This window comes from Oryzias melastigma, linkage group LG3, assembly GCF_002922805.2.
Source record: "Oryzias melastigma strain HK-1 linkage group LG3, ASM292280v2, whole genome shotgun sequence".
In the NCBI taxonomy this organism is placed as follows: domain Eukaryota; kingdom Metazoa; phylum Chordata; class Actinopteri; order Beloniformes; family Adrianichthyidae; genus Oryzias; species Oryzias melastigma.
The window spans coordinates 20,911,550-20,927,347 of record NC_050514.1 but is presented as its reverse complement, the minus strand read 5'-3'; the positions used below and the strand labels follow the sequence as shown (position 1 = coordinate 20,927,347).

Below are 15,798 nucleotides of genomic sequence, written 5' to 3'. Positions count from 1 at the left end.
CTCCACTTTATCGTCTTTGACACTGAGATTGGCCATGATATTCTGAAAGTTTGGGATGGTCCATCCGGGCTCTCAGACGGAGGGATTCTGTTGAAAGAATGGTCCGGTCCATTTCTGCCAGAAGACATCCACTCAACGTTCAACATCCTCACCCTGCAATTTGACTCTGATTACTTCATCAGCAAGCAAGGATTTTCTATTCAGTTTTCAAGTGAGTATTCTTTAAATACATTTCCACAGAGAATTTTAGTACTTTATCCAAGTATCCATTCATGAGGTTGGAAATTAAGCTAAATAATTTCATTAGCAATGTAATTGGTTAATTAGAAAACTACTCTGCTGTTCCACAAACCTGATTTATGTGATCGAAAATAGAAATATTAAAAATATTAATAGACATTAGTGCTTTTTCTCTAACGATTCAAAAATCCAAATGGTAAAAAAAGAGGCATTTGTCTACAGCTTGCTAAGCAGATTATAGAAAGACCCACAAGAGATGTATGGCTCAGTTCTTGGCTGATTACAAAGAAGAGGGGGAAAAAAACTAATTAGAGTGTCTTTGTATCCAATGATTTGACAATAGAATGATATTTTTGAGAGATTATTGCTTTGTGTTTGCTGTGAATATGTTTTATGTAGAATTCACCTGTTTGTTTTAGTTTGTTTCCATTCCCTCTGCTTTTAATACGAGGTGACTGAACACAATCTATGATGACTGCTGGTCCCAGGGCAGTAAGGGTAATAGTTTTTTCTCTGGGGGTGCAAAGGAGAAAATTTGAAACTGTGTCAAAGTCGTGACCTCTTAAGAGGAAGGTAACCAGTGGCAGTGAGGGAGGCTTTGCCTTCAAGGCTCTCTGTCAGTAAGCCTTTCAATGGCTTCTGGTTTGAAAAGTTTACTTTGTTTTACTCTTTCTAACAGAATTCAACCTTCAGTCTCCAGAGCTTTGTGTCCAACCAATTATCCACAACAATTTCCTTTCTGCTCAAACTATGTCGATCATTTTTGCTTACTTCCTTCACCCTATAAAGCTTTCAGGCAGAAAGTTCTGAAGGCGAACTTCTTCCAATGAAATCTGTTTGTGTTTCTTAATGTGTGTGTGTTAGGTGTGTCTCGTTCATTATGCAGATAGAGCAGTACTTAAAAATGAAAAAAAAAATAAGGAGACAATGTCATACCTGTGCTCACTGCATGTTTCAGTTTCCATTTGCTGTCCTAATTGCTTACAGGTGTTACTTTGCACATGAGAAAACAACTCTTAAAATTTCAGGATTTTTCTTTTAGCATTTTGCACTTTCTTTTTTTTTCAATTAGAAAATATTGTTTTATGGGTTTGAACATTTGAAATAAAAGCATTTTATTTTTTGAGACCCTTTTAACCTAAACATGCCCCCTAATCTAACCGTAAATCATCCTGTTTTTGTGGAGAACACTTCAACTGTGACACAAAATTTTACTTTTTTTTTCTTTCCCCCCCCAACATTGTTAAATGCTTCCAAAGCTTTATCTCTCACTACATCACATTTATGACCCTTCATTTAAAACATTAAATATTTACACTCACAAGCTTAGCAAAGCACCAGTGTTCCATTATTATGGTAATAACCTCCATATTTACCTCTTTGCTGTTCACTAAAACAATGTGCTCATTATCTCAGAAAAAGTTTCAGTGTTTATTTACCATTAGAGGTGACTTGACTCTATAACGTTAAATTGTTGGAGTAAATACATTTTGTTCCTAAAATGCCCCAAAGTCACCTGAAGCATTTTGTTTGGGTCCAGTTTATAATGAGGACTCAACAAGGTGCAAATGCTGTTTTGCACATGTTGTATTTTTCATATGAAGGATTCTGACATTAGAAACCTGCTTTCAAGGGAATATTGGAAGATAAATATGTATATGTCTCTGTTTTTCTAATTACAAACATTTTTCCATAAAGCAAGTGAAAAAAAGTTGTAGTTTTATGGGGAATTTATTTACCTGGCTAATGGGCTGCCACACGCAGAGTAATTACAGACTAAATACAGATTTTCTTCCTTGGAATTAACACAAATAGTCATTATACATTAAAAAAAATAAAAATAATGAATTACTTTACCAAACAAGATTGCTTAACAGCTGTAAACCTCCAAAAGCTTGCCGAAGGAGTTTATATTTGTGGTCGAATAGGACAGCCAAGGTAATAAAATTAACATAATTCATGGTTAAGTACCTGCTGGTGCTGCAGGTGCATTGAGATGTAAAACAACCTATTTTATAATAATAAAGTCAGTCTATACTGCTTTAAGAATTCTGACCTCAAGGTTAGAACTTTTGCTGTATTGGTAGCCTAAGATGGTAATAATAATAATAATAATAATAGAAGTAGTGGTAGTAGTAGGAGTAGTAATTAATTTATTCTTAGAAACTGAGAGTGCGGGTCTCTTTTTGGCAGAAATATTAAAGATCACTCTGGTTAAATGCTTAGTTCAGTAAAATGTAGCTTTGAAGGTAATCCAGAAACACTTCCGTCAATTCAGGTTCAGACTTGAGCTGAGTCACCATGGCACACACTCAGCATCCTGCTTCAGGGTGTTGATGTCTTAGCTAACTGAGTGATTTAGCAAAGAGCAACAGCTGCCTTGGATGGTGTAGCGGTGTCTGTCAGAATGTCTACCATGCATCAGTCAAACACAAGTTCTAGAAAGTAATACTCTTCATTCTAGCTTAAAGCTTTTTTTTTCAAATTTTCCTTTTCTTCAATACATGTTAAACAAAAAGGTGCTAAAAAATGTTACTTATGTTCATCTTGAAGTGGTGGGGTAAAACTGACACCTGGAAAAGTGGTCCATCACCATCAAAAACATTTACATGGTGTATCAGAGCCACCACTTTGTTATTTTGTGTGACTGCCGAGTGCATCTTTCCCAACTCACACATTTAGATTTTTTTTTCTCTTTCTCATAAAGAAATGTTCAAATCTTTCAATTCAATTTTATTTATATAGCCCAATATCACATTGCCATCGTCTTAGTGGGCCTACTGGTAACTGTGCAAAGACATAAAGTCAGTCATAAAATATAAACGGCCAAGAACAGGAACACAGAGGAGCCAGTAATGAGGTCCACTGCCAGGAACAGGAGCATCTCCTTGAAACTGAAATCTCTCCCGCTCTCCCTGAAAGGGAATGGGAAAGAAGAACAACACATGAATCACACTGCACCAACAGAGGGGTGCAGAACTAATTGAAAAATAAAGAATTAAGAATAAGACCAAAACTTTAGCTCCAGTGTTTACATTCTTTAGACAACCTTGACTCTTTAATCATTCATCTGATCAATGTATTTCCTGCAGATTCTGAAGCTTGACACTGATATGCAACACTTTACAGTAGTGAATTTCTTAAGCAATCAAAATAAATCAGCTGGTTCCATCATGGAACACTTTATGTTAGCTATGTGTTACATGCTGGTACAAAGCCAATATCCAAAGTCACTTTTCTCTGTGTCAGAATTGCATAAACAGAAGTTGACTATTTTAAAAATACAATAAATATGTTCATTTAAACCTAAGAAAACATTTGACATATTGGATTTAAGTAGAAATATGGTAAGACTTTATTGATAGGCAGTTCAATAAGCCAGTAACAGATGTATCACAAACTAGACCTTTAATGTTAGTCATTTTTTAAGTGATGCATTAAATACATTGAAGGATTGTTATAAGAAACTTAATTGTGAGTGGATTCTTTTCAAAAAGCAAATATGCTAAATGTTAATACAAGTGAAAACACTCTGAATTTTCTATTTTTGCTTTTGTAGGTCATTAGGCTGACATTCCTTTAATTAAACCTCTGTAATATATTCAAACAATTGTGCCAACCTCATAGCTGAAACCAATACACTGCAAAGCTGATTGTCATGGAGCAAGAAATGTGGGTCACATAAATGTAATTATCCTCACCAAGCACACTGCTTAATCCAAATGGAGAGCCAACAATAAAAAATGTAAAAGACAAGAGGAAGTCGTTTTAAAATGAACCTGCAGGGAACAACTACTGCTTTATTAACCAGTCTAGCTGAGTGAGAATGAATAGAAATAATGGTAAATAAAATAAATGTCACCTTTTATTTATTTTACTTTTTAGTTAAGTGATTTTTGCTATGTTACCATAACATATGTCACAGCTTATTGAATAGTCACCTTTGGAAGATTTTCATGTAACCATGGAGAAAATGAGAAAATACCTAAATTATGTATGGCACTTAACTATTTTTACACTATCTATATACAAATATCAATTTACACTACACAATGCAATGCAAAACATTTCCACAAAGATTCTCCTTATTTGTTCTGTGGGTTTAATTTAACAATATTTCTTTAACATTTTTTCTTTGGTTTAAAATATAGTTTATTTTATTTTATTTTTTTTAATTAACTTGTGAAAAGCTAACATCTTTACCCAAGAGAACCCATGGTGACATCAATGTCACAGAAAAGCACCAGAAATGCATTACATGGTCTACTTGGTTTGTGGTGTATTCCACATAATTTTATATTTTAGGAAAATGGGTCTTTATGGGTTAAGGGAATTATGACATATTTTCTTTAAACTAGCAAAGTCATGGAAGATACTTCAGTTAAAGACATGTGGCTGAGCTCCTGTTTATCTAAAGCAGTAAATCTATGTTTTTCTTTCTTTTCCTCTCCAGCTACTACAGCAACAACCTGTAATGACCCTGGCATCCCTGTAAATGGCTCTCGGTACGGGGACAGTAAGGAGCCTGGTGACAGTATGACCTTCCAGTGTGACCCCGGCTATCAGCTACAAGGACAAGGAACCATTAGATGCGTGCGGATGGATAACAGGTTCTACTGGCAACCTGACCCTCCAACATGCATGGGTACGTGTACAGTTCTCCATCGACTGCTGATTGCCAAGTCAGTATGGGGAGAACTAGAGACTTGTGGATGAGTTAATAGCGTCGACTGTCAACACTGCATTTTCATTTATTATTTATTTATGGCTTGTCCATCTATTTATTCATTTATTCTCCCTTTCTTTGCTTCCTTTATTCAATCCCAATTGTTCTTTTGAAGACGTTTGACTTCTTTAGAAATTGAAAGGATGTGAACATCTGAAGGCTGACATTTTATTGGAATTCCAATGTGCCAGGAAAAGCAAAGTCGGTGTGATAAAAGACACATTGTGTGAGAAAGGATTGTATCTTTCATTTTTTTTTCCACATGCATTGTAGAAATCTAAGTCCACTCTGAGAATACAAGTTCCTATCTCTCTCACAGATTCCCTTTCCTATACTTTTTTATCTTAATCATAATAGGCGACTGCTCAGTATCTTAATAGAGTTGCACAATTCGAGATGTGCCTTTTTTTGACTGACCGCTGCCTTCATTCCAGTTTCAATGTAATCAGAGTTTACTATAAAGTTAGAAAAAGGTTGCTACACTTTGAGTGTACCAGTAATCTACAGCATTAGATGCAAATGATGTTGAAATGCTGGTGAAGATTCTTGAACCAAAAAGTGTGTTGTCCTCTTGAAACATCCCACCAAATGACCTTAAGTGTTACTGTGATTCTGCGGCTTCTTCTACTGTCACATTCTTCATCTTTTTATCAAACTTGCTCTAAGTGGAAGTCCTTCAGCACCCTTTTGCAGAGTGCAGCCTCATTTTAGCCTTTCTTGTGAAACATTTAATGCATTGTTCCTAACAGAGCCTTTGACCCTGTGAGAATGACCTTACATCGTGCACAGCTGTAGATAAGGAGTGGCTTCTAAATCTCCTTCCATTTCCCGATCCTCCGTTTCTTTTTCCCCTCCGCCATGCTCTCACCTCAGGAGGTGAATCCCTCTTGTTTGAGAGCTCAGAAGATTAACCACATTACAAAACAGTATACACAGTACTCCAGAGCAGTGTGTGTTTGTGCCTCTACGTAAGTGATTTGCAACTAATGCCTTTGTTTACCTCTTTTTCGCTGCTGATAATCCGTTCTCACACCCCTGCCACCCCCAAGACACCTCTTCACGATTCAGACTCCTCCTTCACATCACCAAATTGCTGCTCGAATGCATCTTTCTGTCTCTCCTGCCAGTATCTCTTCCTTGCTCTCTGACTTTATGTGGAATAACAGGATTGCTCGGGGTGATTTTATTTTCTCCTTATTCCACCCAAATCCCATACCTCACAATCACATTCAGCATTCACTCCATCTCTCTTTTGATCTTTTAATATCTCCCACCACTTTTTTTAAGTGTGTGTGTGAGGGGGTAAAATCTGCTGTTCATAGAACATTAAATTTGTTTCCCCAAGTTAAGCAATCTTAGCAACCTCTGCCATGTCTGCTGCCATATTGCTAAATTTAGCTTACTTGTATTCCCTTGGGGTGGGAGACTGCTGGAGATCAGTGGATAGAGCAGTTGGCTGACAATCAGTTGGTTAGAAGTTCAATTCCTACACTTGACAATCATTATTTCCTTGGGCAAGACACCTAACCTCGCATTGTCCCCAATCATACGTTTTTTGCCTGCTCAGCGTTATGCAATAATGTTTGTGGTAAATGTAAAGGTAAAAGCCCACAGTCTAAGACACAATAAGCACTCTTCTCTCCATTTCCTGCTTACTATCTGTCTGTCCCCAGCAACCTGCGGAGGCAACGTCAGTGGTCCTTCTGGTGTGATTCTGTCTCCTAACTACCCTCAGCCTTACCCCCCAGGGAAAGAGTGTGACTGGAGAATCAGAGTCAACCCTGACTTTGTCATCGCCCTGATTTTCAAAAGGTAGGCCAGCTAGCTCTAAAATATGGTGCTCTAAAAAAACATGTGACCACCCACTTCCTTCTTGGCGTGCGTGTGTTGTGGTTTTTACAGCTCAGTTATTATTTAGGGATTCCCTTGAGACCTATTTGTGCAAGAAAGGTGTCCCAGAAATATCTAGGAAATGTAAACATAACGCTAACTGCCAGTTGTGTTACTCCAATCCAGCACCTTGTATTGGGTAATGTTTCACCTCATAGCATGATTTATGCCTGCTGTTTGCAAAATATTTTTTTGTTTGTATTTGTGTTTGTTTTCTTCCTTCTTTAACACTGCATTTTTAAAATCAATATTTCCTCACATCACCCCATGACAGAAACTATTTAAGAGAAATATATACATTTTACCTGAAATTTTAGTATCAGTATGACCAAATAGATGACCCTGATTTCACTGGGAGTAACAGCCAACGATAACATTAAATTCCTCATCTTATTTATATCTTAAAACAACCCAATATTTAGACACAAAAATAATATAAAGTCAAAAACTTGATTTTGGATTAATTTAAATAGAATAACTTATTCTGTTTCTCTTAAATAATAATAATTTATTGTATAATGGAGCAATTTATATGTAATTAATGTATAATTTACATTTTAATTTTAGTGCTACTCTAAAATATCCAGTTAAATTCTAAAAAGAAACTCAAAACTTCCAAAAGAAGATTTGAATAATTGGGAGAACTAAGCATTGTGCCACTCTCCATGTAATTTATTGGCTCAGATGACACAGAGGGAAAACATTTCAACATGGAACCAAAGCATTTCACATGAACACATGAATAACATGCTGATACTCCTACTGTGGTATTCAGAAATTGAATTGGAAAGTCAAAAGGGGATAGAAGGGTTTGGTAAGGATTTGTAAAATTAGAATAGGCTTTTATGTATTTAGAATTAAAGCTATAATTACTTCTTCTGTCATGAATATTTTACAAGTCACAATTAGTTGTTAGAATGTACTGCATGAACCTCAAATGGGAGTTAAATCAAAGTATTACTCATAGAAAAATACCTGCTATACTCGTTTTTTTTTTCCTTTTAATTTCAGTAAAATGTCTTGCACCTTACAGACTAATATTATTGTAGTTTTTTTATGTGAAATTGCCATAATGTATAAATATTTTTATGAAGAAACTCTCAACATTTATATTGTTTTAAAATGTTAACATTTGACCTTTGTTGCATAATTGGCAAACACTTATCAGTCTGAAAGAAATGTAATTTTGCAAATGAAAAAAAAAAGAAAAATTAAATTATTAATATTCAGAGTTGTAGCAGTAGAGTTATTTAAGCTTAGAGAACACTTGAAAACACGTTTACTATGAAACATTTTAAATAAATCCTTTGCTACATTAAGAACCTCATAAAAATGATTCTTTGGAAATTGTATTTTGTTTTCTAAAAGATATTGATGTTTATTACTTAATATGTATTACTTTTATATTGTTATGTTCACCAAGTAATTTATTACTTACTGTTATTCAAGCATAACAAATGAAAATGATATAAATTACTATTTTGGTCTATGTTCTTTATTTGTGTAAACTCCATTATTAACAACTTACAGTTATGTGACAAAAGCTAATTTAAATTCATCAGTTAGTTTTCTCACCACATTTTGTCAGCTTTCCAAATACATTATGACTTCAAAAATATTAAAACTAGATGAATGGTTTAATTAAAATTAATGTTTTACCAAAAGTAAATCCAGATAGTTGTTTTCTTTATCAAGCAATATCAAAATAAAGTATATTTGATTTTGCAACATACACATTTAAATATTAGCAGCAATCTGACAGTAGATTACTTTTGATTTATTAGAATTTTTAAAATAAGATGAATCTTTACTGAAAAGGTCTTTAGGAAAGCTTAAAATTATTTTGGCACAGAAAGATTTGGGAAGTTTAGAATACCGGTAAGTTAAATAAGACTTTTTTTTTTTTCTCACACATTACTTCTACCCTATATTTCTGTCCAAAAACATGCATTGGTACATGCAAAATATTACATTTAAAGCAAATATAAAGCTAGCAAGATCATTTTATTTGTGTATTTAAATAGTGTTGTTTTCATTCCAGTTTTAACATGGAACCAAGTTATGACTTCCTGCACATCTATGAGGGTGAGGACTCCAACGGGCCTCTTCTAGCAAGTCTCCAAGGCAACCAGGCCCCCGAGCGCATAGAAAGCAGCGGGAACATCCTCTTTCTAGCGTTCAGATCCGACGCCTCACTTGGAATGTCTGGATTTGCTATTGAATATAGAGGTAATTAAAGCATGCAGATTTTGATTATGTTATTTTAACTTGTTGAAATTTAAAAATGTAACTTCTTCCCATATAGTTAATGACCCAGACACACCAGTACCACATTAGTGTTACAAAATGTAGTCAGTTAGTCAGCAGCTCCCAAACCTTGGTTTTGCCATTAGTAAGGAGATGATTATGGGGCAGCTGAATTTTCATTACAGAAAGTTGATCTCTCCATCTGAGGAGACGGTGTTTGATACTTGGATGTCAAAAACTTATATGACGAGGGAGACTCGGGCAAAATACAGCCAAGCAACAACGAAACCTGAACATCTTCTTTACTGACTTCCCAGCATCCTGACTAAAGGTCCAAAATTCAAGTTCTTGTATGTGAAATCTGACCATCAAACGTGAGAATAATTTTAGGCACATTTTTATAATGAACTAGCATGTCGCTAAAAACCCAAAGGTGCTATCTGCTAGGTTGCAAAGACATCTCCAAGATGTTCATGAAAGTCATTAAGATCAACTCAGGCAGCTATAAAGACGGCAACAACTGCCAGGTCAGTACGAAACATGTCCTGTTGACTTTTGCTTTAAGAGGGCTAACTTTTCATAAAAGTTAGACTTATATTTTCTATTCTTGATAACTTTAGCAGGTTGCCATGAGTTCTTATTTTTGTTAAATTTTTTTTTGTTTTACTGAAATTTTGATTGACAGGTAGAGGGACATTTCTGTGGTCTGAACAAAGCTCTCCCTTTGTCGTACCCAGATGTGTGATTGTAGAACACTGTCAGTCAGTAGGACCTAACCACTTCACACTTCCTTTTTTAGTTCAGAATTTTATGGCTGGCATCACAAATGATCCATCCAGTGTATATGTATTTGGTCCTAAAACAACTTGAGAAAAATGGGAGAGCAGATGACGAGCCTGGTAGAGACTAGATGGGACAGACACTATTCATAGATATTTAGAGTATTGACATTTTCCTGCTCCACTTGCACTGCATGAGATTACTACAAGTCCACTGGTCTTACAAAGCTTCTCCAACACTTCAGCTTAAATAGTGCTAAAAACTTTAACGATACAAAATCCATGCTGTACAACCGACTATTACCAACCAATTATGACATAAACGTTGAGTGTCTCTTGTGCCGACTGAATACCATGTCATTGTGTGAGACGTTGAGTGTCATTCTTGACAGCACACTATCTGCACCTCACTCTTCTTGCTTGCACACCAAGATCCTCCTCATCTCTGTCCTCATCACTTTTCTGTCTGTACTACGGATGGAGAGATTTACAGATTTAAACTGGTGTTTTTTTCACATCATTGAAGACGCAGCTGCACTTGTAGCTTCAGTGTGCTTCAGATACAACTGATGGCTAAAAACGATGGAGTTTTCCCAGCATGTCTTGTTGGTAAAGTCTGTGGCTACACAGTTTTTTTACTTGTTTGTTTTTTTATGTTTTACCCATAAAGCTCCTGTTTTTTCAAGGCACGTTGAACACACCATCGGTATATAGAGCTTATTAAAACACAAAAACCGTGTTAATACAAGACAAAGTGCACCATCGATTAAACAAGAACCTGGAAATTGCATGTCAAAACATGTTTTAGATAGAGATGAAAAACAAGTATTTTGAAAACAATTTTTGGTTAGTATTTAATGATTATTTGGAATAAAGCAATTACCAAAATGCAATACATCTTTTTTCTAGTTAGATTTACCAGTTACGAAAGAAAGAATGGAATATTAATACCCAGGGATGCCCTGATAAGGTATTTTAGAGCCCGATCCAATTCTGAGTCATTTGATTTTGAGTGTCTGCCGATACAGAGTCCTGATCTGATACTTTAGTATCGCATTTTGAAAAATGAACAAACTTAATAAATAGACTCAGGTTGACAACCCTTTTTAATTAATTAACTTTCATTTATTATTTACCACATGAACAAAGCACTTTTGTGAAGTCACTTCAATCAAGGAAAAACTTGAAAAAAAAAACATTATCTGTCTATATAGGTGATATTTAGTCATGTGAGAAAGTTTAGTAACTGTAGCTTTAATTTCTTTAAAACTGTTGAACATTTTTAACCAAATGTGATTCCTTTCTTTATCTGAACATTCTTAAAAAATAAAAAAAATGACTTTTCTGTAACATAAATATGATGATGAGCATTGATGACTAGCTGATAAATACCCGATACTGATCGGTAGACAACACCTGTAATTAATCAAGTCAACAACCATGTGATCAGGCCCGATTTTTGATCATGTGATCAGATTGGGGCGTCCCTATTACACCCATCACAGAGAAGGGGAGGGAAAAACATGTGAATAACTGTGAAGATGCTTAAAAAATACATATTATTTTTGTTGCATCCTTTAATGTCACTTGATGAATCATATCAAACTTAACTGCCTTGTACAACGTCAAATTATAAAATAATATTAAATCATTAGTGAGAACGGTATCAGCAAAGGGCTTCATTGTATTGTTAATGTATCGTATCAAGGCACATATTGGTTTAACGCCTCACATCAATGGGGGAAGAGTGCACTCAGCAGCTCTTCCTCCCAACTTTAGAAACAACATTTTTACAATTTTTTTGACAGAACTCAAAACTTTCTGGTGTTCATTCACCCTTTTTTGTATGTTGACATTTTTTTGGTAAAGTGATCATAAGCGTCTCAAAAGTAGCTCATATATCAAATGTATTGTTTCTACTATATTGTATTTTACTCCTGACATTTATTTCAAAATACTGTCCTTTTTATTTAGCCACTAAACTTCCCCTTGAACTTCAATCTTTACCTTAGCGTTTTTTTTTTTTTAAACAACTGTATTCTTCCAGTTTTCCAAATAACGGTCTCCTTTACACCTGTCCAACACCACCTATCATCTCCCATTGCTTTAATTAAAAGCAGAGCTTTAATCATCCTGTGTTTCAGCCTTATCTTTTTTTTGCAGCCGTCTCTGACAGACTGCTTCCTTCTGTCAGGCCCAATATCACATTCATGTGAAGACCTGATATCATATTCTCATCACAGGAAAGCAAACAAGTTGGCTCAGTGCCAAGTAATGAAGGTAGAAGTTAGAGTTTGACTTTTATCTGTACTAATTTAAATCGCTCCAACATTCACTGCTACTCATTCTGCAAGAGGATATTTAAGAGGTCAAGAAATAAATATTAGTTGATGGAGTGTGCATTCTCATGTTTGGATTGATCTAAAAATGCATATCAATGAAAGTTTGTGGGGTTATTTTGTATTAAATGGATGAAATTTCCAAGAAGACGTTAAAACCTTGAGAGGAATTTTTTTTTAATACATTTGTCTGAAACATTTGTTGAAAGAAGCAGAAACATAATAACAAAAGTGTGTTTTGACTACTGTTGAGTGTTTCTTTGTCATGGGAAGAATGATGGGTTTGTCCAAATGAACGGGCTGCACTCTGCACTTTAACATACACTGCCCTTCAAAGAGTAAGGAACTGAATTCAGGAGGAAGTGCTCCAGTTGAACTGAATGGTTTTAGAGTCCCAGTCCAATTATTCTGGTGTGTACACAGGTGCAGGGATTTGTTCACACAAAATAAAATGAGCAAACTCATAAGGGACACATAAATTAAAATTAATATAATCCCAGCTTTGCCTACTGCTGTGTTTTTTTTTATATGTACCAGAGAACCAGTAAAATCTTTCAATTTTTTCAAAAAATGTTTCAACAAAATTTGGCAGATATTTATTATTTATTTTTTTAATAACACAAATTTGTCTTTTTTTTTCTTTCCACAGAAAAGCCAAGAGAAGCCTGTTTTGACCCAGGAAATATTATGAATGGTAGTCGAACAGGTTACGACTACAAACTAGGGTCTCGGGTCTCCTACACTTGTCACCATGGTTACACCATCGTGGGTGACGATACAACCACTTGTATCATGGGGCCTGATGGAAAGCCTGTTTGGGACAGATCCCTGCCATCGTGTAAAGGTAAAAAGTCTTACTGACAAACAAACTTATTCTTATAGTTGTAAGAAATGACCTGTTTTTACTCTGTCCTGTGTGTCCATCCTTTTACAAAACTACTGGCAACCCAGTAACGAAATGATGAGTCGAAAACTTTACTGCAGTGTCCTTAGTTTGATTCGAAATAGAAACCTTGCCATTCCAATTTCTGTGCCTACAATTTGAGTTTTTCCGCTGTAGTAAATTACACGTCATACCCAATACTTGAGGGGTTACAATGGAACTCCATTTAGGAGGCAGTTTCATGCCAATTTGTGATGACTGATTTGCTGAAACCCTGGGTAAAATGTAATACTTACTGCTTCAAAAACGACAAAAGTGTGTGTTTCAGTGTGAGCTTTCAAAGTCTGTCAGCTTTTGGAGGTGAAGCTGTCCATCTGATTGACAGCTCTGAGAGGTGATAAAGTGACACCTGCCAAAGTTCCATTCAGACTGTATATTTGCTTTTTTTATGGGCAAGTGTGTGTTTGTGTGTTAGTGTAATCTCTAAAGTGACAGAGATCTGACCTGATTCTAAATGGGTACATGGGAACCACAAAGCAAGGTAGGAAGACACAGCAAATTCAGCACCCCAGAACACTAGGAAAAATGTAGCCATTTATCATTGTCCAAGTTTTCATATTTTAAGATCAGGGAAAGGGGAATAGGACATAGTCCAGATTTTGTGGTAACGCAGTAAAAAAAGTGTCATGTGGTTGCCAAGTGAATAAAAGGAGTGACATTAAAACCTTCAAGATGTCAGGAGAGCACATTCAGGGAAAGTCTTGGACATTTTAGTGGATGTCATAAAAGTTACTATGAGAGCTTTAAAAACTTTTCCCAATGCAAATGTTACCAAAATTAAATAATTTATTTTAGGAAAAATGGCAAGTCGTCACCGTCATCACAGCACATTTTTATTGGTAATAATAAGATTTCGTCAGAAACACAAGTTGGCTAAAAAAGGTATTTTTATTCTGTCACTTTTTCTATTTCACATAAAACTTTATATCAAAATCTAAAGTAAAATAGGGTGAAATTTTATTTAAACCAGTTTGAACGGTTTCCGCTGTTGCTTTGTTTTATCTTCTGTTTTGTTGTACAATGTCTTGTGATCTAATTGTGATTGCCATGCAACAACCAGCAGTGTTGAACAGATATGATAACAACATGGCATGAGAGAAAAAAAAAGGTTAATAGGGGGCTCCCGGCATGTCTGTGAAATGCCAAAGCTCAGAGGTCACAGCAATGGTGACCATGATTGCATTTGTACATTGTTTTTGTGCACCTGAGTAGTCACAGCATGTCCAGTGAATGTTTGACTCTTTGTCAGATCTGATAAACATTTTATAAGGGTATTAATTCAGTGATTTATGGTTATTTTTTGACAAATAGAGAATCTCTTTGGCTGAACAGGAACTCACCCAAACAGCCAATTTATATAGGATCAGTGGAGAATGGAACCTTTTGTCATGCTGAAGGGGGAGGAGTATTAATAAGCCATTTAGATGTTCCTGCAAAAACAGAGTTCAAACATTCATATTTTTGTCATATCAAATCTATTTACAGAACGTCACACAATCTATCAACTAACCACTGATCCTCTGCTCTAAAGCAGGGGGCTACAACCTGCGGCTGCAGAGCCACATATGGCTCTTTTACTCCTCCATTGTGGCTCTTTGATTCAAATAAAATGTTTTTAAAATTTTAAAAAAGTGTAAAGGAAAAAGTAGTAAAGTTAAAAAAAGTAAATTAACTTTAACTGTATTTAACTAATTCACAAACAGTTGAAGGACAGTACGAATCCTTCAACAAGGATCCTAACAACAGTAGCCACAATTCTCCAGCAATCCATCAATCCTTTGTAGTTTATCAACATCATACTGACATATTTGGTCTTAATTTTGAGCTTTATTTATCACAGAAAATCAATGTATTGCCAGTAAGCACAACCAGAATTAAAGTTACGTTAATTTATATTCCACTGGATTATTAAACAGATTTTCTATCCATCCATCCATCTTCTTGACCGCTTTTTCCCATCAGGGGTTGCGGGGGAGCCGGGGCCCAACACGGCTACTGAAGGGCGAAGGCGGGGTACACCCTGGACAGGTCGCCAGTCTGTCGCAGGGCCTCAATCACACACACATTCACTCTCACACCTAGGGGCAATTTAGAGTCACCAATGAACCTATGAGGCATGTTTTTGGACAGTGGGAGGAAGCCGGAGTCCCCGGTGAAAACCCACGCATGCACGGGGAGAACATGCAAACTCCACACAGAAAGGTCCCAGCCGGGAGTCGAACCGGGGCCTTCTCGCTGTGAGGCAAGAGCGCTAACCACTGCGCCACCGTGCAGCCCACAGATTTTCTATTTTTGAAAAAAATCACAGGTTTAAAGTGTGGCTCATGGTTTTAATTTATGGAAGGAGTCACTTCATTAGCTTTGATTTAGTTTTTGTTGAAATCCACCAGAAACAATAAACAGTTTTTTTTTTTGTTTGTTTTTTGTAATCATTGACTTTCCACTTCCTCCTGCGTTTGCTGTATTGACAAGATCCTGTAAGACATCCGGTGTTGGATGTCTTTTATTTTGAAAGGAAGTAATAGAAAGCTCTGCATAAAGTTATTAACTACTTTATAGTATTGAAAAGTCTTTTTTTAAATTGTATTTTTTATGCCATAAAAAACACAATAGTGTGTTTTGTTTTTTTTTTTT

General features: G+C 35.7%; 1 protein-coding gene and 1 long non-coding RNA gene across 2 annotated transcripts in view; one reads left to right on the top strand and one right to left on the bottom strand.

Annotated features, from left to right (window-relative positions):
• Positions 1-15,798, top strand: part of LOC112160491 (CUB and sushi domain-containing protein 1) — a gene marked incomplete in the record, with an annotated part of 398,036 nt that overhangs the window by 297,467 nt on the left and 84,771 nt on the right. The window contains 5 exon segments of the mRNA XM_024295052.2: positions 1-211; positions 4,694-4,885; positions 6,640-6,778; positions 8,898-9,085; positions 12,871-13,065. The exon segment at positions 1-211 is cut by the window's left edge and continues 1 nt beyond it. Of these exon segments, the coding sequence (XP_024150820.1) occupies positions 1-211; positions 4,694-4,885; positions 6,640-6,778; positions 8,898-9,085; positions 12,871-13,065 (925 nt within the window).
• Positions 2,961-15,798, bottom strand: part of LOC112160493 — a 13,960-nt gene continuing 1,122 nt past the window's right edge. The window contains exons 2-3 of the long non-coding RNA XR_002921679.2: positions 14,505-14,594; positions 2,961-3,155 (exon numbers count right to left, since the gene is read on the bottom strand). This is a non-coding gene — a long non-coding RNA (uncharacterized LOC112160493). The remainder of the gene's footprint in view (positions 3,156-14,504; positions 14,595-15,798) is intronic.